A 23,660-nucleotide genomic window follows, 5' to 3' on the forward strand; every position below is an offset into this window, starting at 1 on the left:
AAGTCATCCCCTGAAGGGCGCAGCAGAAAGGCACCTGCTCGCTGAGCAGCAGTAACAAAGAGCAAATACCCCGTGCCAGATGATCTTTCCTGAGAGTAAACTGCAACGATGCACCAGCCATCAGCCAGGATTTGGTGGCTTGCCTCTAACTGAGCACCACTTACTGACTGCACCACACTGCTCCCCGCTGCTCCTGGCACACAGGAAATTAAACTACTGTAGGGCAAGGACCTGTAAAAGAAGAACACATCATGGACATACCCAGCAGAATTTGGGGACACTGAATAACCCTTGATGACAACTAAGACTGGTTGACTGGTAAAGGCATGCTGAATTTGATTAACACTTTTGATGAGAAAACAAAACCCTGAATCCAGAAATAAATAAATAAATCATTTGGAAAAGGTTTTGACATTTTCTAAAACTTTATTGTCTTACTTGAATTTTCCTAGAAGGGCGCACACAGTAGGTTTTAAACAGCCATCCTTACCTGGGTAGTCTCTCTTTGTAACCAAAGGAGACATTTCTTTAAAATGCTTTTAAAACTAGGCTCTGAAAAGCCTCTGCAGACAACTGCCATCTTCCACAAAGGAAGTGTCAGGGGACACCAGCTAGCTCTTCCAGACGCACCACACTCCTGATGGTGAAACCTCTCCTCCCGCTGTGTTTGGAAATTCCCACGTGTTTTAATGCACCTGTAAAGACTGCCAAAAGGTGTTGCTTGCCCTTTAAAAGCAAAAACCGTTCAAAACTAAAAAATAATTACATGGATTTCACATGAAGTGACAGTGGTAATATGCCTTTAAAAGAGATGTACAAGGCAACAGAGAAAAATAGCGAGATCAGAAACTGACTAATCCTGAAAAGCCATTTTTAAAGGAGAGCCAGAGGAAAGCGGGAGACAGGGAAAGATAACCATGGTCTGAATAATATTGGAGAGAAGGTACTGGAAGGTGCGGAATTAACCTTTTCCTAATTAATTATGAGTTGTAAGGCAAAGGAAATCAACCAGTCGAGAGCAATTTCAGTGAGACAGGGATTTCAACACTTTAAACACTTTGACTGTCCTTTAAAAGCAGGAGAGGAAGGGAAGCGGCTGATGTCAGGAAAGGAGGGGTGAGATGGAGCTGCGATACCACCCCAGCAGTCCAGCCATGGCCACGGCCAAGCCCGCCAGTTCCGGAAGGACTGCGCTCAGAATGACGGTGGGAAAGATTTCATTACAGGATGTAAGCCCACAAGATAACGATCAGTAAATGCATTCTAAACAGGGTTATTCGAAAGGCAATCAAATTTTTGCAAGACAAAAATTATTCTGGAAGTTGGACTTCAAAAGACTTCTTTAACCTCCTACAACCTGACATTTCGTATGCTCCTATATTCAGCTCTTAATTCTTTAAATATTACCATATTTAGTAACTGGAGAAGATGTGGAAATACTTGCTGAAGGTATTTGGTGGAGAAAATTTTCTTATTTTCTTTTTAGTCTGGATCTTAACTTCTCAAATCACCCAACAACTCACCACAAACCTCCTACAGCATCCCTATAGCGAATACCTTGAGAGCAACTTGGCCAGAGCTTTCTGTTTTCCTTTCTTTTCTAAAACCACTTCATTTTTATTAACACCCACACTCTTACATCTCAAGATGGAGAGCTCTCATGGATGCAGAATTCTCATGAATGAAAACTGTGGTAAATGACATAGCGAGGATTCAGGTGGAGAGATACACTCTGCTCTGTCTGCCTGGTCCTCTTGAACCTCCTTAAATCCGCAGAAGGTGCAGACCTGCTGTCTGGCCCAATAATGTTGAACCTGGGAAAATACAGAGCTTTAAAGTGTGCTGCTTCTTTACAATGTGCTACCTTGAAGTACCACACAAAAATGTGGACCAATGTGATGATAAACGGGGAAAATGTTAATCAGCATTTAAAAAGAAAGAGAAAGAGAAAGGATGGAAAGAATGCTATGTTTTAATGGAGAACTTAGCTTGCTTTTTTTCCCCTCACACTTTCCATTCAGCTGGGTGTTGTCCAAGAGCAGCAGATATTTTTCTGAGTCCCTTGAATGATATTTTTCATCACAAGTCAGCTAAAGAAGCCACTATTTCCTTTCATATTAGTTCTTGGAGTTACATGTAGCTAATTTAAAACAGCCAGCTTTTTTGCTTTCTGTGCATGAGGATTAAAAGCTAAACAGCATCGAGAATAACACTACAGCATCTTGCTTGCCTTAAACCACTGGGGTATCCTCAGATGCCTAGAGATCATTCAGAAACAAACAAACAAACCAACCTGCCATAGCACTGTAAAGCAACACACTGCAGAATAGTTGCTATGATGCCTAGTGCTAGGAAACACAGCAGAGTTATTAGTGAAGCTCTGAGGCTGGGCAAACATGTTTAGCAGTCAGAAACCAGGCTTTTGTTCTTTTAAACACACTACTTTTTAGGACACGCTTTACTAAAGCACAATGCCAATTGAATCTTTTTCTTCTTTTTTTCCCTATAGGTTTTATAAAAAGGGAGTTTATCTGGAGAAAAAAAAAATCCTGACGCTCCATTTCTTCAATCACAGCTTCCCCCTTCTATGGTCTTCCTTGCTCCCAGTTCGGTATTGGATTTGTGACTACTGCTCTTGGTGAGCAATGAAGAAGCTGGAAAGCGAGATTTTGTAGAGAAAGCAAGGTAGGAGAAAAAGCCCTCCGCAGGTGAAGATTAATTTTCTCAACCCTTCTTTCAGCAATCTGCAATGCTGTCACAAGATTCAGAAGGGAAAATGCTTTGGTTTTAGTTTTTTTTTGGAGGGATGATGTCCCTTTAACACTAGGTCTGCTCTACCAAAAATGCTATCTGAGGAAAACTCTAAGCTAAATGAGATGCCCACGTGCTCCTCCTGTGCCCTAAATCCCTGAGCTCCCCCTGTCCTCCCCTTTTAAGTGATGAAGATCAGGAGATGAATCTCCATTCACAGGGGAAGCCTTGGGACCTGGGGACCTGCCTACAGCTGGCACTGTGCAAACAGGAATAGGTACAGTTGCTACTGATTTATATGCCACTTACGAGAAATTTTTGTGAAATTATTCAAGCAGCACCATGTGGGTATGCAGTCGGGGTGAGAGCCAGTTGAAAAGCAACGGCATAGCAGCTGGTTGGTTTGGAGGACTAATTATGGGATGGAGTCTTACACATCTGGGTCATCACTTCACATCCATCTCAGTTGCATACTAGAGACAAGGTCATTACTCTTTGATAGTTCCTTAGTGATAGACACGAAATGGCTCTGCAGGTCCAGACCAGTTTGTAGTGCACTGGTCTCCTCCTTAGAGTACCCCGCATGACAGGGACTAATTGATCTTTGTGTTGGCAGCATGAGCAGAGATCTCAGGGCTGATCTGCATCCAGATTTGATGCACAGCAAGAGGCCAGCCTGGAAAGAAGGCTATCCCACCAGCTCAGCTTCCCTGCCACACTGCTTCTACAGCCACTCAGAGAACAGAAAATTCTTCCACGATCTTGTTCAAACACATTCGACACGGCAAAATGAAATGGACTTCAGCAAGGGATCATTACTGGCAGCATGCACCCAGAGCAACCACTTCACCATCCTTTCTCACAGCAGGAGTAACCTTTACATGGCTGCAACCCTGAACTGCGGTTACTGTCCGAGAGATCTCCAGAAAGCCTGGCAGCACAGCCTGGAGCCTATGGACAGTCAGGCCTTAGTAAATAAAATATCCACGACCTAAACCAAAAATAAAATATTTGCCAGGGAAGACATACATCCACTTCACAGCTGCAGCAGCCCTTCTGTGCATCTGGAGTAGGCAATGAGAAACTCTCTCAGATGACAGCTGGAGGAGGTATGCAGCATGGGGGTAAGTTACAGGCTGCTGCAGGGCACAAGCAAGTGGTCATATGAAACAGTGAACAGCATCATGGATTCAGTTCTGCAGCCAATACATGTAAATAACTCCTGGTGAACTGTGCTCGGGTTAAAAACGAAGTTCATCCCACTCATGGCTTTGATTTGAATGTGGGTTCACCACCTGTAACCTAGAGCACGACAGCACGCAAGAGAGCGGGTCTAAAATCCTCGGTGCTCACTGTGTAAACAAACTAATTTGCAGCCTGACATTCTAGTTGTGTCCTATGTAGATGACTTTCTGCTTATTCAATACTTCTGAATAAAAACACTTAATAGCTGTGCAATAATAAATAAGCTATTAATACTATGCACCACGGATACTCGGTACCTGATTCAACCTTCTTTTTTTCTTCTAACCTCAACAGAGGCTCTGAAAAATATGCAGCTTTTTTATAACTAAGTTAATAAGTGTTTTCAATCGCTGAAAATAATTACTATCAAGAACAGCAGTTAGCAGCATGCATAGGGCGTGTATAAGACAGCAAGGGGAGAGTGCAGGAGAGAGAGTGCGAGAACAAGAGAGAAGATACTGTCAAATACCCAAGATCCTTCCAGCCTAGGTTTCCGTTTTTCATGTACAAGAATAAGCAGTTTTCAAAATATTCCTCTGTGAAGAGGCAGTAACTCTGGAGGCCTGGGACGCACCCCCACTTTTTGGAGGCTCTCCAGCCCCAGCTCTCCAGGGGGGCTGAGAGACTGGTTTCTCCCTGGAGCTCTGCCAGGTCACGCCAGATGCAGTTTTCATGACAAACTGGCTCATCAAGGTTTAAGTTCCAGTTTGTTTTTTAATCATTTGATTTCAACAGTTCTTCGTTTACCCAATTCATGCAACTTACCGTATGTTTGGGGGTTTGTTTTTCTTTCCTCCTTCTTCCACCACTTTAACACAGGCACGCTAGTGGTGACCTGGGGATAAAAAGGACAGAGAAAAATCAAGAGTGTTGGGGTGGGCAAATGAGGCCAGCTGGCCCGCGAAAGATCCCATTCGACTATTTCTCACATCGTTATCATGCTCAGCCCCACAAACCTCACTGTGACCAGGTACTCAGAAAAGAGTTCTGGGATGCTCACCCAGAGTCTGCTGTTCTTTCATCCTTTTCATGCCATCTTGTCCCATCATCACTGTTCATCTGAAACAGTAACGCAGGTTGACATCATTCCTACCAGAGATGGGAGCTATTGAATTATCTAAGGACAAACCTAAATACTAGCTTTTAAAGGATAACTGATCTACTAAAAGCAAGTATTGTTTTGGACATGCCATGTCATATTTATCACGCTTGGGTTTGCATTGTGCTGTTATCTCCTGCGATGTCATTTGAACAACACGAAGTAGCATGGCACAACGTGACAGATGTCCCAGCAATGAGGGAAAGACACTGTCTAGATTCCAGGCCCATTACAGCTCATCCCAAATAAAAGATTCAAGGGATATGAATGATTGTGTGCCTGCAGGCAGAAAGTGACTCGAGTCTCCCAGTTATCTTCAGAAAACAGATCTCTGCAATTCACCTGCTTTTCACGTAATTAATGTTCTATTTGCTTCCATTAAATATGATTTCATTATCATCTTCTTCCAAACAACCTGGTTACAAAGTAGGAAAAGCTCTTCTTTCAGCTTTTTACCAATAATAACAATCCTGAGGAATGAGGCAGACTCCTTCTTAGCACAATACTGATCATAATCCCTGATTTACCACTAGAAAATCTCCCTTCCATTGGGAAGAGGCATCACCTTGAGCAATCTCTGCAGAGCAACATGAGAACACTCTGCCAGTCTTCATGGGAGCAGACCATCCTCATCCTTTCGAATACGGTTGTTCTCTTAAATGCTCCTTCAGAAATTTCAAAAGACAATACATCATTGAGAACATATTGTAATAAAAAGTGTCTTAGAAGAAGAAGCATCCACGTGTATTCAGCTTCAAATTATTAAAAGCTTTCTAATTTTTACTCTCTTTTAGTGGAGGAGGAAAGAGAAAGCAGACAGGTTATCTCTGCCTTTCACTGAAAACTACCTCCTGTTTTTCCAGAACTATCCAAAAACGAAAGGGAAAAGTAGCTCTTTTTCCATATATAGTTTCTGATGTGAAACTGGGAAAAAACACAGCATTTTCTTCCAAAGGACCTGGCACCTTTGGAGGAAACTTAAAACATTGGTGAGCATTTTAATCACAATTCCTAAAAGCCCATCTTCCAGTTGGAAAGGGCTTTCACCAAAAACAACAACAAAAAGCCCTCCCTCAAGCTCTGATTCCCTGGTCCCTGTGACCTTGCAGATCCTCACACCCACCACAAAGGCTTGGCTGCGGGAGCAGGTTTCAAGAATGAGGCTGGTTCTCTGCTCCAAAAGCTGAGCTAGTTCCCTGAAGGTAATCATGGCCCATCCTACAGCTCCTGCCATTTTTCATGTCCTTTTAATATCACCATATCTTTTTTTATTCTGATATTAATGGACTTGCTTATCCTGCTCTGTGCCCCACATATTCACTAGATGAATACAATAAATTGGCAAGTCTGGTTTGACTGGCCATATGCTGTTCAATTTGTAACTGCTGGTGTCCTGACCTCGCTTTTGTCCGAGCTGCTAAAAAGTCCAACTGAGCAGCTGAAATATTCTCCTTTATGTGAAGCTAAGGAAACTATTCTTTCCCCTTTCACATAAACTTAATTTGCTTCTCAAAGGAAAAAAAAATATAGTTTATTATTGTGCTCCTCAAATGTCTGAGGAAATACACAGAAAATGCCTGGCACATATGGTAATTTTATGTGGCTTATTTTTTTTTACTTGTCTACAAGTCTGCACAGAATTATTACTATTTGGCACACAGCAAAAGGAAGTCTCCTGTGCATAACATGATTTAGTCTGGCCGATAAAGTGGAAGTGGATTTTTCGTTGCATATTAAGTTCCGCTGGATACCATTTGCACAAGAGAGCAAAATTGCAGTTTCATGTTCCTTTATAATGATACATTTCCCGTCAGACAGCCTCATCTCTCTCTTTCCCCAAATATTAAAATTTCTCCCAGCAGCCACTCTCCAAATTTCCCACTCTCACATACTGGCTCTCTGAAGACAGTTACTCATGTTTGCAAGGAGTCAGCAGCTAGGAGCCAGGCCCTGGGGGGTTCCCCTCTTCACGGAGCGGGCTGGACAGCCATTGGGACAAGCAGAGCCCTTGCAGGGAGGGCATGATGCCCTGCTGCCCTCCATGCCCCAGGGACGGCGCAGCAGGAGGGGGCGATCTCTGCCTGGAGCCTCTTCCAGCCGCTGCCTCACCCTCAGCCTCTCTCTGCTTCTCAAAGGCTCATGCTGCCAGCGCATCAAGGGTGCTTCTGCTGCTTCCCATTTCCACAGCTCCCTTTTCACCAACCTCCCCCTCTCCCAGCAGAAGTCCCAGGGCCTCCATGCTGCCCAGAGCCCAGTCCATCTCGTACACAGGTGGTGGGTTTCCACTTGCTCACCTCATGCTAAATATTCTGCGTACGCGCCACAGTGCATGCAGCCTCCTGGGTTGTCTCCCTCACCCTGGGAGCTGTGAAGTGGTAAGAGACTTCCCCTGACCCAGCGCTTGCTCCTACATGCAAAATGCTGCACCTCATCTGAGATACTGATACCTTCTCAAAACGTAAGTACTAGTAACTGTTGCTAAAGGAGAGGCCATCCATAAGCAAGTGCATTTCCTCCATCTATCACCAGGATTGGATTAGTTGTACAAGTCCAAACTGGTTGCTCAGCGCAAAGGCAATGCAGTAAAGCAGTCACTGTTTCTCTAACCTGTTACGTTTCTTCTCTAACGCTTTCACAGCACAACACAAATGGGGTGCTGCCAGTGAAACTGGCTCATAACAGACATACAATTTTATTTTTAAAAACATCAAAAGGCCACGTTAAGGATTGACGGGCTAATTTCTCTGCACTGTGCCACAGGAAGGAGCAGCCTGTGGCCAAGGGGGGTAAATGCCTTCTGCTGGGACAAAGCCCATCAGCATTTTTAGCCTCACTGCCTAATAACACAAAACTCACTCAATCACCATGCATGTTTAACGAACCAGGCAGTCTGGCCTCCGTTTCCCGAGAAGCTTTTGGCCAGTTTCAACCAGCCCTGGCAGAAAGGCAGAGGCTCTAATGGTATGACAAATGTCACCACGACAGAAGGAGCAGACCGATGGGAGGGAAATGTTACTGTGACCCAGGACCAGCCCTCAGAGAAACCCTCCAGCAAGAGGCAACCAAGTTTCATGTCTTCAGCCTCTCGCTGGCTGCAGACGCTGCTGGTCCCTGCACCAGTAGACGCAGCATCACTTCTCCCCAACACACGAGTATTCTCTTTTCTCCCCTGGACCCCCAGGAGCAGATATCAGCCCCCTCGAGGCACCCCATTCTTGCTGGGCCCTCCTCCCACACCTCCCATGGTTCTCATTAACCAGTTCTTTGCCTACCTGCATTCGCACAGTTAGATGGCCTCATACCAACCATATCTTTAAAGTTAGTGAGACCTTGAACATGGAATTCAAGAAGCTGAGGATGACCTATACAGTCCCTGCCATTCTTCCTTCCCCCTACTAATTCACCTCTCCATCCTTTCCTGTCATATTGGTTTGCCTATTACTCCATGCCTAATAAATTATCAGTAATGCTCCAGCATCAAACATTTATTATCCTGAGCATCATGTGACTAATGAGTGAGTTAACCTCCAATTTCTGTCTGTATAATTCACACACATTGATTTTACATGAAAAGAACTCTTGACTTACATTGGACGACCCTGATAAATTTAATCTCTTTAATGCTTCTTCTTTCTAAATAAACGTAAAATGTTTTCCTCTAGAAAGTTTCTCACTGGTAAAACCTGCATTGCAATTAGGCAAAAAATCTCCTCCACTATCCTGCCAAATTAATCAATAAAACTAAAAAAACCCAAACCTGCATTAAAAAAGGCTCCGGTCCCTCCAAGCACTGGCAGCTCAGCCAGCCTGACAGGGTTGTTACAAAGGCGACCATTAATCAGAGCTGACAGCTGGTGTCAAAACCCACAGCTGGAATTTAGCGGCTGGCTGGAAGAGGTACCAGTTTGGGCCATCTTATTCCTGGTCTCATCACCCCCCCCCTTTCTCCAAGGCATCACCTCAGGGCCGGTGACCCAAGTAACAAGGCTGGGCAGGGAGCGCAGGGGCAACACGGCACCTCCCGAGCCATGGGGATCCCGAGGAATTCCCGGCAGTGGCTGCTGATGGGCCTTGCAGCTACATCAACACAGCTGCCCCTGGCTTTGCTTTACCGGGGCAGAGGACTAACTGTGAAACCATACTTTGGATTTTGTGCCAACTGCTAAGGCGTGTTGCAACTTTTCCCTAGGATGCACACAGGGGTCATTAGAGGAGTCGGGAGAGTGCTTATTTAGATTGCAAGGAGCGTGACTATCTTTTCCAGCATGCATATATGTGCCACATAGAGTAGAAGGTTGATGCAGAAAAGCTCGGGGAAACAGGCTCCAAAGTGCAAACCAGACACAGGCTGGCAACCCAGCTTGTCCAGCAGCTGGTACCACTGCCAGACCAGGGCTTCACCACAGCTCATCAAAATCAAAGAAAAACATCAATTTTGAAAAAAAAAAAACAACAACCAAAACAAAACAGTTATTTTGCCACAGGAAAAATACGTAGCTGGGCATGGACAGAGTCAGGTTGCTCCTTCCATGGGGAAAGAGGGACAGGAAGAAGGACTGGAGCTGAGAGGGAGACAGGGAGAGCTGGGCTTGCCACTCCCCTGGCTTTGCAAGGGAAAAGGCTGCCGGGAGAGCAAAAGCCACAAGCAGTACTGCTGGAGGCAGCAGACTCTCTCTGTTCCTCCCCTCTGCCACCACGGCCAAGGCCCTGCTTCCCATGCCTCTGCTGCAGGCAGAGCCGGCAGCAGCATGCGCCGCCTCTTCTGTAAACTGCAACCAGTTTAAACTCCTGCCCTTCTCCACGTTCTCCACGTTAGACCCTGCCAGAGCAATGTCAGGCATTTCTCTCTGCAAAAATGCCTGCTCCCTGCCTAGGCTCCAGGCCCCAGCCAAGAAAAAGGGAGAGAGCAAGCAAGCAAGCTGGGCAGGACCCTGTACCGGGAGGGGCAGACATGGGCACCCCTTTGGAAACACATATGTCTTAGGAAGGGCGTATCAGGTAGTGCTGCCAGGGAGAGCAAGCGGAAACAGAAGGGGTTTGTTTAGGTTGCTCCCTTTAAAATATGTCCACTCCCTTCTGAGCCTGCATATTTTACAGTCTCGGCATACTTTCCTTGTTGACAACTCTGGCAGACTCGGTGATTTTTTTCCTAAGCGAATTCACTCACCAAATGCATTTTTTAAATCTCCCATGTCTTGAGGAACAGACGTTGCAGCCTGGAAAAAAAAGCACGGACCAAAAAATCAGACAGTAATGGTAACGTTGCAGGACATTCAGGAGCTCGAATATGCAGTGATTGTAACGGCTAACTCATTTGCATTATTCTTCAGTCATTAATTTTTATTCCTTTTCATGGCAAAATGATTAAAATATTTTGTTTTCTGTGTACAAAAAAAAAAGGGTGAGAATCATGGCTATTTGGACTCCAGATGGATGTTTTTAATCTACAGGATGCAGGAAAATCGTGGTGCTATTAGAAAATATTACATTTCAGCTACCCAAGTATTAGAATTCTACATACCCAAGTATTAGAAACATCTGCGTTCCAGCAAGAAGTCCTGTTACCAGGCAAGTGTCAAGAACAGAAGATAAAAAGAAATTGTCTGTGCTTGAGAACGTCAGCATACGGATGAGCAACCCAAGTCCGTGAAACTTTGTAATATTTTCCCCGACGATAACAGCTTTGGATCAGACCTGGGAACAGTTATGTATTATTCTAAATAAACAGCTTGGTATTTGTTCATGCCAAGTAGCTCCTTTTGGTGCTTTGCAAAAGCTTGAAAACACCGTCCCTCTGCCACCACACCCAGTTTATTGCTTTTCCCCCAAAACAGCCGTTCCAGCCCTACAGCTTTTTTTTTACTGAAGAAACGCTGGAGGAGCCAGTCAGGGCAACCAGAGTGCCCAGCTGATCTCCACATTGTGGGCAGTGAATCAAATCTCCTGGCATTCCTTCCACCAAGCAAGCCCCCCACGCAAGACCAGACTGGGTTGGGTTGTTTTTTAAAATAAGAAGAATAAGAAAGAGGAGAGGAGAGGACTACACTGGAATGGAATAGAATAATTGTCATCTGAATTATTATTAAAAACAATAATAATAACAATAATAATAGTAGAGGAAGAGAAGGAGGATTTAAAATATTAAAAAAAAAAAAAACCAGTCTAGTGTTGCATGGGGTGCTTGCTCGGTGGAAGGAGTGCTGGGAGATTTGATGGGCCATGTGTGGATATATTACCAGTATGTCAATTTTCATGACGATTACTATACGTAATTATAATTATATTAATATTATATAAGACTATACTAATACCACATTATTATTATATATTACTATAGCATATTATTGTATGATTACTATAACAGGTGTTATATGGATAATAGTAATAGTTTAATTTTTATTATCAGTTTAACTCCTTCAGATTAACTCCAGCCTACACCCACAGACTCTCCCGGACCATCACCCCCAACACCCTCTTCCCCCTTTTTTCCCCAACCCCTTCTCCAGCGGCCGCTGTTTTCCCTCCCATCCCCGACCGCATTTCGCGGTATCTCCTGCCACCTACTGATGCTTGCGAGGAGGCGACTTTTCGCTCAGTGTGGGGCGAGAATACACCCCTTGCTTTTAAAAACAGGGGGGTGATGGCGGATCGGGGGGAAGCACCGGGGGCCCGGCCACGGCCACGACCCGCCCCGGGAGGCCGGAGGCCTCCCGGGGCGGGTCGTGGCCGTGGCCGGGAGCGGGGCCGGGCTCTGCCCGAAACCTCCCCGGGGGAGGAGGAAGGCGCAGCCCTTAAGAGCCGGCCCCCGGCGTCCGCCGTCCCGTCCCGGTTGCGGCCATGGGGGAGGCGGCGGGAGGCAGCGCGGTACCTCCGCTCCCGCCGTCGGAGACGGTCGGGGGGCAGGTGAACGCCCTGACCGTCCTGGCCTTGCTGGAAAAACTGGTCTCCATGTTGGAAGCGGTGGAAGGGCAACAGCGGCAGATGGAGCAGAGGCAGCGGGGCTTGGAAGGGGCGGTGCGGGGTATTCAGGGAGACCTGGGGAAGTTGTGCCGCAGCCACGGGGCGACCGGGGAAGCGGTGGAGAAACTGCTGGAAAAGTCGCGGAAGGTGTGCGCCCACACCCGCGCCGTGCGGGAGCGGCTGGAGAGGCAATGCGACCAGGTGCGACGCCTGGAGCAGCATCACGCAGAGCTGCTCCGGCGGGACCGCTTCAAGGTGCTCATCTTCCAGGTGAGAGGCCCTGCGGCCACCGCCGTGACCGGCCACCGCGCCCTGCGTCCCCCCGCACCTTCCTCCCGAACTTGGGGGAGAGCCTGTTCCTGCTAACTTCTAGCAAAACCCGGGGAAGAGCGGACTTTCTGCTAACTCCTAGAAAACCTGGGAGAAAGGCTGGCTTTCTGCGAACTTGGCAAAGTTGGGAGAAAAACCTTTCGCTCTTAGCAAACCTGGGGAAAGAGCCCTCTTTTAATTCTTAGCAACTCTAGACGAAATGCCCAATTCTGGCAAACTTGAGGAAAATTCCCTTTATTTTTGTGCTAACTCTTGGCAAACAAGGGGAAAGAGCCCACCTTTTTTTGCCAACTTTTAGCAAACTGTGGGGAAGGAGCCGCCTTTTACTCTTGGCAAACCTGGAGAAAGAGCTGTCTTTTACTAACTTCACAAACTTGGGGAAAGAGCCTCCTTTTACTAACTCTTAGCATGTGTGGGGAAAGAGTTGCTTTCTTGTGGTGGTGTTTGGTGTGGGTAATTTTTTTTTCAAGCAAACTTGAAGAAAGGGCACCCCCCACCCCTTTTTTTTTTTAAGCATACTCTCAGCAAACTTGAGAAAAGAGCCTATTTTGCTAACTTTTAGCAGTGTTCCTAAAAACTGCCCTTGCGTCTGCCCTCAGAAGCAGGAGAGGGGCAGTGCTGCAGCTCCCTGCCGCACTCAGCCTCATGCCCCGCTTTGCTCCTCAGGCTGTTCTGGCCCATTCAGAGATGAGCTAAAAATTCAGCTAAAAGCTCAGCTTCCTGGGAGTCCATCCAGTGATAGCAGCAGTTTGCATAGTTTCCCCTTTTTAAGCAATGGTCTGGACAGAACACGGCATGAGCTTTAACTAAACACAGGACGTGACTTTTACATCTTTAAAAAAAAAAAGACAGACCTCCACAACACACTGCGGGAAGGAAGGAGGGTGAGGACAGGGCTGGAGCAGCCGCAGGTCGGGCACATCCCCAGCTCCTCAGGCTAAACTTGTCGGCTGCATGTTACATCTGTCAGTAGCTAACTCTACTCCTTGGGCTGTTGGGGTTTTTTCCTATTTAAACAAACCCAAAACAACACAGCAGAAGTTGATCTTAAAAGCTGGCAGGCCTGGTTAGGCACAGGCATTCCCCCAGAAAGGAAGCCCCCACCTCCCTGCTTACTGTTCTCCCAAATTACTGTCCAGGCTTGTCAAGCCAGAAGAGGAGGAGCTGCAGCATGTACTGAGCATGGTGATTTCCACCCTAGAAGGAATGTGGAAATTATTCCAGGGACTGGGTAAATTAAAAGACACATGTTCTCTGGAATTCTCCAAGTAATTTCAGATCTGTTATTGTAAATCAAAACATTGCCATCTCCCAGGCCGTGTTAGCTAATGACTGGCTCCCGCCTCCGGGTTCAGACCTAGATGTTGAACGCTTCCCATGGGGAGGGTGCACCAACTTGGCCTGTGGGAAGGTAATTTTGTGGCATTTCTGCTACCTGCAGGCGTGAGAATTGAGGCTTTGCTACTGGAACTACAGCATCTCCCTCCAGAGAACGCAAATTATAGCATTTTAAGATGACATAGTGATTTAAGATGACATAGTGCTGGTAAAACTCGCCAAGAAGGGTTTGAAGGGTAAAGCAGTGTCCCAACAGGGGAGAGCTGGCTTGGCTTGTTTCCCAACACTAAATAGTATTGCAAAGCTAACGCCTATTTAAACCTCCGAGGCATTCCTTAATATTGGGTCCTGAAGTGCACAAACCCCAACCAAACAACACATGTCTGTGTCCCAGAACAACAGCTGAAGAAAATCCACTGCTTCTCCACATCCTGTCACTGGGGTAGTACCTTTGGACAGGAGGTCTGTTCTTCGTTGCTTGTACAAGGATTTAGTTGACTATGCTCCCATCTCTCACTGGAAAATATTTTGCCAAGGTGGGGGGAGGGAGATGAACTTAACTGATTGCAAGTCAATGCAGATCAGGAACACAAGCCTTAGGAAAAAAAAAACCACTGCAGTTAAATTCATTTAAAAAAAAAATCAGCTGCAAACTGGGAATTGCTCTTGGCACTGGCCTGTTGCTAAAAGGCAGCATGGCCGTCTGGGCGGCCAGCAGAGCTTCCCAGGGCGTGGGAGGGTGGCCTGGGTGGGCAGCGCCCAGGACCTTGTCCAGCAGAGCATGGGAGGAGCCAGGATTTTCCACTGGGGAAGTGGCCGCACCCGGAGGGATGGCGGGTGCTCATCAGGCCGTGCCCGTAGGCCTGCTGCCAGCCCCAGCAGGCGCCTTACCTGCGTGCCCACCACCTCAAGATCTCCTTGCAGGTCTCCTTATGAGGTGGAGGTGGGATGACGTGAAGGTCAGCAGGGCCTCCGCCTTGCTAGGAGAATTGTAGAGAAGGAAAAGAGCAGGAGGCTGGCTGGGTTTCTGTACAGCCGCAAGCAGGACAGGAATCCATGGAAAACAATTGCAGGAAGGAGAAGTCACAGCAATGAAGCCATATTGACGCCAGATTTCTGTAAAAACAAAAGGGAAATCTGGATATAGGAGACTTCTCTTCAGTTGGGGGATTCTTCTTTTCCACTGAAAAAAACAATCCCAAACTTCACACAGCATGTTTCTCATTAGGCCCTGCTTTTCCAGCTTAGGAAGACAGCTCAGTATGAAAATAAAAATACATATTTGTGATTCAGTTCTGCATTCACCATATACCTCAAACTCCCTGATACTTGGTGGGAGCGCTGAGCATAGCCAGAACACATGACTGAGCTCCAGGTCTGCATTTTATGAAACTACGCTGCCACTCACCAGCATCAGCTTTCCCTCAGCGTACACACTGAGAATGAACTGTGTTTAGAAAAGTTCAGCTATTTACATATTTTCCATTAAAATGCTCTTAGTTTTCTCTCCCTAGACTGTCTGCATTGTTCCTAGTTTGCATATATTTCTTTAATTGGTGACAGATCTTAACAGAGCTCCCTTCCAAGCATTTGGAGATGCAAAAGTTATTATAAATACCACAAGTGACACAGCAATTTAGCAAACACTGAAGTGACTGTTTTAAAAATCCTTGTTAAGCTTTGGCATTGTTCCCCTCTATTTTGTTCTTGCCACATGACCAGCTTTTTAGCTCTTGTTTGGTGGGGGTTTTGTTTGCTATTTTAGCTGCAGAAGCAAAATGCAAGATAAAAAGAGGCTCGTGTTTAATTTTTCAATTAAATGTCATGTTTACTAGTGAATAGGACAGATAAGTCAAAATTACAGCTTGGGGTCAAGCACACTGATACTCAATCCTCTCTCAAATGCTGCTTTTGGTAAATGCTTCATCCTGAAATGAAGCAAGAGGGAAGCACAGGAAATTAGCCATTTGGTTGTATCTTGTCATTTGGGTCACTGTAATAATCTTTCAAAAAAGCAACTTCAAACTCAAAAATGAACAGGTGAGGGAAACAGAGGAATTACAAACTGATAATGCTATTATCTAACTACTAAATTTCCCACTGAAGCCTTGCCAGGAGAATACTCTTATGTGGATTAATGACAAAAATACCTCACATGGCTTTTAGGACTTGATCCAGCCATGCTGTGGGAGGTGAGGGGGACGGTGCAGCCAAACCCACAACGCACTCCCAAAACACCCCAGCCTGCGCAGGACGTGCAAATGGGTGGCTGGCAATTTCCTCCTCCTCGCCTGAGGTCCTAGCCTGCTCCCTGCCCTCCTCCCACCCCATGGTGATATCCAGGTGTGAAGAGCATTTACTTTTCTGAAGGAAAGTAGGTGGAGCTATAGCTGTTTTTAGAAGGAGTTGTCATATTTTGACCTATTTTGTGTAGCAAAACAAGTTTTAGACTAGTAATCATTTAGGCATATAACAGCATCTACAAAGTACAGAGGAGTCTGGACTGGTGTAAGCATAGGAAAATGCCATCTCCCCTTCTTGAAGGCCATGGCCTCTTACCACAAATCTAACAAAAATCCCAACAAAAGCACACAGATTTCCCTTATGTGGCATCAGAGATTCACCAGTCCTGAGTAAATTAACTACCTGTTCACTCAGGCCATTCGGTTTTATGGTACACCATGGATCTTATCTTCCCTTCTGGTAAAAGACAGGGTTGTGACTATGACCTATAGAAAGTCCCCAAGAATGGCTGATCAAAGGCACAGGGAAGGCACTAATTTTCACTTTGCAAATATTACTAGTATCAGCAAGCACAGAGAACTTGCACAAGTCTATTCAGCTCCTACATAGAAAAATCAAATTCAGAGGAGCTAGCTACCTACAGTCAAGCTCATCTGAGAAAATGCAAGTGCTGTTTTTGAACTCAGATGTGGAAAATAAAAAGATGTATTGCCTTCTCAGAATTTTAGATTAGATCAAGAAGAAAAGATCAAAGTTCTACTTTTTTTGGCAAGGAAAATAGTTATGCAGTTTGTAACAGTTGGCGTTTTTCAGTGTATTGTTCTAGTCTTCCTAAATGCAATCTAGACTGCTTGAAAAATGTATCAAAACAAAATATAGGTGTCATATAAAATTGTTAGACCAAAAAGTTACCAATAGCCCACTTACAACATGCTATCAGAAACTGTATTTGAAACAGAAGCGTCTGTTGCACCACGGAGCGTTCCTACTATACCACCTATCTATCTCCAAAGCATTTTACTTTATTTATTTTTGTTTGCATTTTAATAGTTCCTGTGATCCTAATGTCTTTTAGAAACATGAGATAGGAAAGCATGCCGTTCCCATTTTACAAGCAGAGTAATAGATGCCCAGAGCCTGATGTCTTCTGGGGCCATGCAGGATGCTTAGACGGAGAGGTGATTTCTTGAATGCCAGTACTGTCTGGTAGCCAAAGACTACCTACAATCTGCTTTTAGTTGAACCATTAGTTCATTATTATGCAGTATATTTTTGTTTGCTTTTTTTTTCTTTATAAATATGGATAGTTTGACAGTCTCCCTTCTACTCAGTCACAAATTTGATAAAAATTGAAACAAAATCTATGTCCATATTCTTCTAGGGACTTCATGCAGTACTGCAGTTTTATGTGAATACTGTAGACACAGGGCTAAAGTGACTTTGAGATGAGCCACACAGGCCCCTCTCTGGCTCAGACTCCACCGTGATCAATCTCACAGAACACCACTCTCCTAGACTAAATACTTTAAAAGTTACAACCCACCTTTACTCATTAAAATTGGAGTTTTCTATGCCATTCAGGCACTTACACCTGAATGCTGAGATGCTTAAAGCTGCATGTGATTACCTGGGTTTGGAAAGAATGCACAAGGCACATAAATTATGCTTTATACATAGTTCTCATGCTCTGGGGAATAATTTAACACTGCACCTACTCATGTAATCCACATTTCATTAACTGCAGTGGAGAGAAAATATAAATATTTGTACTGCAGTTACAGCTGTTTTCACTTAAAGCTGTGCAGGTTTTCTTTGTTTTGTTATCTTGGTGACTGTTGCCGATAGTTGCAACAACATTATAGGTGTCAGAAGAACGCTGGCTTTATTAGACGCTCCACTGCAGGCAATGGGCTTGGCGTCTGTGCCAGCGCATCCAGCTGAGGCCGCTAATCCAAGAGGGTGTGCGGAAACAGTAGAAGCAAAGCACATATGAATGGTCAAACAGCCATCAGTTTTTTGATACTTATAATTTTTATATCCCTGAAGGATAGTCATCAACACACTTGAATCACAGTATTATGTTTTACCATGTATATGGTATAAAACAATTCTGCCTGTCCACGTGCATATTCTGAGTTCCAGAAGCACTACAAGGTAGTCGGGAGTATTTTGTTTTTGAAAACAACCATGCACAAAGTACTATGGTATGTTCATAAAGACATCCTTATACAGTCTTGACAGGAAATTTAACTTGAGACACTATTCTCTCCAGCGATCACAACTGCATGCTCAGTCCTGAAATAATGAGCATAAACTTCGAAGTCTGTGTGGCCTTTTTTCCCCTTAACTGTACACTCAGGCCCACTAGGGACAGATCTGAGACTATTACAACCATTTCACTCAGCACTTACTGCTTTTTGTATCTAAAGATAAATGGGGAGGGGTGGGAGCGCGGGGGGAGATTAAAAAAAATGTTTCCAATCTGTAACACTAAGTGACATTGCATGCTCTCGGTCTGAAGGTGATAAAAAAGGTAATAAATAGAGAATATGCAGATTTAAGCCATAACAATTCTGAAAAGAAAAGGAAGGGCACAAGGAGCCCCGTTTTCTTTGCATGGGCAGATGCCTGCAAAACCTACCGCAGAACAGAGTGTTCATTGTGCTGCCCCTGAACTGCTCGGTGTAGCAGAGCCGCTCTGCTCGGTAGTCTCAGAGGTCCTTCATTACAATTTGCAGCTTCTGCCCTTGTTCAGCCTGTTTTGTTTTCAGATACCTGCTTTCTTTCCATGCCCTTTCTTGGTTTTGTTTCTAAAAAGCAATAATTTTCTGCTTAGCTAGAAATAACTATAAAGTCTGTTTATTTTTGTATGCCATAAACTTTTTAAAATTATTTTTCAAGAAGTTGCTCTGTCCATGTTTTACCAATTTACCAGCCAAATTTACAGTTTGGGCTTTTTTTTCCTGTGCTGTAAATAGATGGGAAAAAGCACATATGCTAAACATCATAGGCTGCATGGCTTCTCAGTACCAACAATCCAGTTTTAACAGCAACATACATTTCCCTGAAATACAGTGGGAGCACTAACTGCATTTGCCATCTAAGGTACCTCTCAGATGCACCCAACGTCTCCGCAGAGGTATTCCCCGTCTTTGGCTACAGAAACTGAAAGCTCTGGGGGTTACATGACTATGGTAGGTCTACACAGGAGTCTGTAGTACAACCTCCGCAGCCACCATACCATCTTGTCTCCCCAGGGATAGGTGTAAAATTTACAGCTAAACTCTTTAATAAGAGTATCTAATTTAAATGACAAAGAACAGGATTTCCATTCTGTATACATTCCAAGTCACTCTGAGAGAGAAATCTTACAGCTGACAGCTCATTAGTCTTAAACTGTATCAGATAATGGTTCAGTGGGCTTTGAGTGGCTTGTTACTGGTTAAATATACTGAAACAACAAGAAATCTTCAGCATCCTTCATCTCATCGTGGGGGGAAAAAATGTAATTGTTCAGGGTTGTGCTTTGTTTATTAAATCTGTGTCCTGTGAACTATGAAACTCAAATATTGTCAATTCTTTCAGGAGGAAAATGAAATCCCTGCCAGTGTTTTTGCAAAAGAGCCCATTCCCAGCATTACAGAAGGAAAAGAGGATCCTGTGGATGAGAACAAAACACTGGAAGAAACCTTGCACACAGTAGAGTTGGGTTCAGATGATGAAATGTTTCACGAGGAAGATGATATGGATGACAGTGCAGAGGAGAAGACAGAAGAATCAAGAGCTGAGAAAATTAAAAGATCCAGCCTCAAGAAGGTAGACAGCCTCAAGAAAGCATTTTCCCGCCAAAACATTGAGAAGAAGATGAACAAGATCAGCACAAAGATCGTCTCACCTGAACGGAGAGAGAAGATCAAGAAATCGCTTACTGTACATCATCAGAAATCCTCCTCTTCAAAGGGTTCAGTTTTCAAAGTATCTCCCCTCACATTCAACATGAAGAAAGCCCGTGAAGGAGAAAGCCCGGCTGAAGCTGAGGACAGACGAACAGAAACTACAAGCAACGACCAAGCTGAGAACGAGGATGAAATGTCATTTGCCGACACGCACTCGGATATGACACCTACCACCTCGCTGACCGAGGAGGGTAAAGCTGTAACCGATTCTCTAGAGAAGGAAGCCAGAATGGAAGGGAACGCCGTGATGAACAACAACATTGAGCTGTCCATTGTTGAAGATGATGAAGAGTATGGGACGCCTCTAGAAGTTTCTAGCCAGAAACTGTATGACGAAAGAAACAAGCCAGTCGGCGTTGAAACGGAACAATCTGATGAAGAAACGACCCAAGCAGCTGTCCTGCAGATAGACCAAACAGCGTAATCAACCCGAGCCTTCCTTCGCCCTCCAGACACGCACGGTTTTACTTAGGCAAGTAGCTGGTTTCTGCTACACAGGCAGTAGTAGCGATTCAGTTTCTTCCACCCTTTTCTCTGCAGTGGTAATTTATTGCACCGTGTTGGAACGGAGAGCGAACAGGTCAATGACAGAGGCTGCAACATGCTCTATGTTAAGCCAAGTCACTGGTGTTTATTGATTTAGAGATGCTGTCAGCTGGTGTAAGAGACTAGCAGGAGAAGAGTATGTCTAGTAGAAGCAAGCTGGTCAGCTGGCTTTCTTATAGTTAGGTCAGGGGAAAGCATGGAGAGTAGTCAAAACCCAAACATTTCTGTTCCATTTTCTCCTCTGTCAGTATTTTACAGCACTGTGAGTAGTTCTGTATGTAAATGTAGAAATACGTAGGTCAGTGAGAACATTTGATTTCGGTTTCCGTGCTATGCTCCGTGAATACCAACAGTCTCAGTAGCTGTGCATACACGTGGTTTGTTTGGGGTTTTGCTCCACGACTCTGTAAGCCTAGAAGGGCAGAGTACTTAAAGGGCAAAGCTGAAAAGTTGGCTCCATCTGTTTCAGTGGGAGAAAGATTTTTGCCAGAAGTCTCTCGCTGTTCTCGTAGAAGAAACGACTGTGTTTAGGTGGAAATGAAAAGATGTTTTTCAGTCTACCGGAGTTATGGACATACATTAGTGACAAGCGTGAATGTGTGATCAGCTACTGTACCTTTAAGGGATCAGAAATTGAAAACAAAAAAAAAAGGAGGAATTCGATAGAAACATGGAGATAGTCTGAAGAAAGTATGAAATGCTATGAAATATAAAAAAAGCAAAAATAAAACCCCACAATATTAAGTCTATATTCCCGGCTTAAAGAATATATACTCAGATAACACTAAGTTTTTATAGCAATATACTATCAAACTTGCACCTGCACAACTTTGTATCTCAGAGTATTTTGAAAATAGCATAATTTATCTTTTTACAAATTATTTCATATATAGAGCTATATCTACACGGAAGAGTTAGATAATTACAGGGATGCAAGGACAATTTTTTCAAAAAAAGGTGAAATAGCCTTTTAGGCATGTCTAAAGGGAACAATGTGTTATGGATTGAACTTCATGGCAGGGATGAATTTACGTAAGGATGAGTCTGCAAAGCCACAGGATTTGATTCTCTGCTAATAACCTTCATCAAAGCCACCTACCTGCTCTCAAAATTACAAGTCTGTAATTTTTCAAAATTTGTTGAAAATGAGAGGTTACAGGGTAGTTTGTTCACAATGAATGTTCATTCCTGTCACTTAACAAAGGTAAGGGGGAGGGGAGGAGAGGAAAGCACAATACCCACAACAGTTACCTTACATCCTTGTTTGTTTGTGCAGTGGGTTATTTTTATTTTTTATATATATACACACACACATATACGTGTGTATATATATATAAAATTCTGTTGATACTTAACATTGCACTAAAAGGTTGCTTCATTCAACTTGTATTTAGAATCACAAATTACAGGGGAAATAAAAACTACAGCAAAAATACCATTATTAAATGATTAACAGATATTACTCCACAGGGGTAATATCTGGAGCCAGCACATCACACTGGAAGTTAGTCAATAAGTGCTTAGTGTAAGCAAGTAATATTAAGAGTTAAGCTCTTAAGTGTATGGTATCATATAGGAGATACTGTTTGTAAGAAAAATCATGGCATAACCCGTGCAGCTATATTTTTATTTTGTATTAACTACAGTGGATTTCAATCATTTTTACTTGTAACTAACTACAAATACAGCAAATAAAAGCATAACATAAAACACAGTCATGTCAGTCTTTGGGAGAAGCAGTCTGAGAAGTTGGCAAAGATGAAATCTAAAGGTCAAGCATTTATTACTTCCGTTCATATCCCCGTTGCACCTATACCATTTTCCTTCTCATCCTCTGCTGTTATTTAACAACACAAACGCCAATGCTCAGACTTTGCTTTCCAGACACTCGTCAGATCTGTAGCACATCTGAACGTAGTCAGGCACTTTCCAGAATCTGCTAGCTCCATCTGCATTTTTTATTGGACTGCAGCATACTTCTAATACTTTACATAGTCCTGAAAGCATATTTATATGGAAGTGTATATTCTGTTTATGCACACAGGTAAATTCATGTCTTCTAGAGTGCCACATAGTCTTTAGGAGGCTTAATTTTACTGACAGACCAAAGAATGCACGTTTAACCTTTATGTAACAGCTGTCAACTTCCCGCAGCCACCAAGCACTAACCAGGAACCCCAGCATCATGTTTACATTTCACTTTCAGATATGCCTGGTTTGTTTGTCCTGCTAAGCTTTAATTCAAACAATACCCCTGGCCACACTTTACCCAGTTTTAGAGACGCTGAAATGAATCCCATGCGCAGTGTATTAAGAGCATTACAATGCTATCCAGTAAAACCATTGGAAATGCAGATACTGAGCATCTGTGAGAATTAATTCAAATACTCCAGGATACACTACACACACGGCCATCAGAAGCAGGACTAAATTGAAACCTTTTCTGCATCACAATCACACATTTACAAGGACGAGTGGGCCTGTAATCCTAAAGTATGCTTTGCAAGAAAGATGATGTTTATGCAACTCGCACATGTCTGCTTTTGTACTATCTTATAAACCAGAGGGCGAAGCAAGCTCAGGATCCCAAGACACTCTCCCAGCCGTTTCTTCCTCTCTCCTTCCATTCTCAAGTCCTGACTAAAAACATTAGTCTGCAAAACTTAGTGTTCCAGGGAGGAGAGACTGCAGCACCAGGAGCACTGTATTCTTTCAAGTATCTGAAGTATGTGCCTGGATTTCATCAGGCTGGCAGATGTCAAGCATGTGCATGGGTATTCCATGCTTGTGCTGACAGGTTTGTCTACATAATTACTTTTTTAAAAAACTGCTTGTTTACCCTTCTTGACGCGATAACAGAGGTATAAACCCTGCACGTGAGCTCCACTTGTACCATTATTCCTTGGAAGACCTGACCTGTTAGCTGCTGCACGGATTCAGAGTTTGACCTCCACTGAAACTGGCGGGAGCTTTGCACAAAGAAAGAAGGTGTGATAAAGTCCTTAGGGTATAAATATTTAAACTAGGAGCACCCAGTGGCTGCTGATACTTCCATTTTCAATGCCAGAAAACCAGCTGACATTTCTGTCCCTTTTTAGGGGAAAGGGCAAAGTGCATCCTGTTGACCCCCACGTGCTAATCCGTAAGTCGGCTCCTCTGTGAAAAGGCACAGATACATGCTTTCTGGACCA

At 44.2% G+C, this 23,660-nt stretch overlaps 1 protein-coding gene and 1 long non-coding RNA gene across 2 annotated transcripts in view; one reads left to right on the forward strand and one right to left on the reverse strand.

Moving 5' to 3' along the window:
• Positions 1 to 410: 410 nt before the first annotated feature.
• The window catches only part of LOC142057105 (uncharacterized), a 39,794-nt gene continuing 16,544 nt past the window's right edge, over positions 411 to 23,660 (reverse strand). The window contains exons 2-3 of the long non-coding RNA XR_012660541.1: positions 4,762 to 4,831; positions 411 to 1,814 (exon numbers count right to left, since the gene is read on the reverse strand). This is a non-coding gene — a long non-coding RNA (uncharacterized LOC142057105). The remainder of the gene's footprint in view (positions 1,815 to 4,761; positions 4,832 to 23,660) is intronic.
• CAVIN2 (caveolae associated protein 2) lies at positions 11,808 to 22,183 on the forward strand. Its single transcript, XM_075093909.1, has 2 exons — positions 11,808 to 12,325; positions 19,553 to 22,183. Exons 1-2 carry the CDS (start codon positions 11,933 to 11,935, stop codon positions 20,345 to 20,347), a joined length of 1,188 nt encoding a protein of 395 aa, XP_074950010.1. The 5' UTR covers positions 11,808 to 11,932; the 3' UTR covers positions 20,348 to 22,183.

The sequence above is a fragment of the Phalacrocorax aristotelis genome, chromosome 5 (genome assembly GCF_949628215.1).
Source record: "Phalacrocorax aristotelis chromosome 5, bGulAri2.1, whole genome shotgun sequence".
Classification (NCBI taxonomy): domain Eukaryota; kingdom Metazoa; phylum Chordata; class Aves; order Suliformes; family Phalacrocoracidae; genus Phalacrocorax; species Phalacrocorax aristotelis.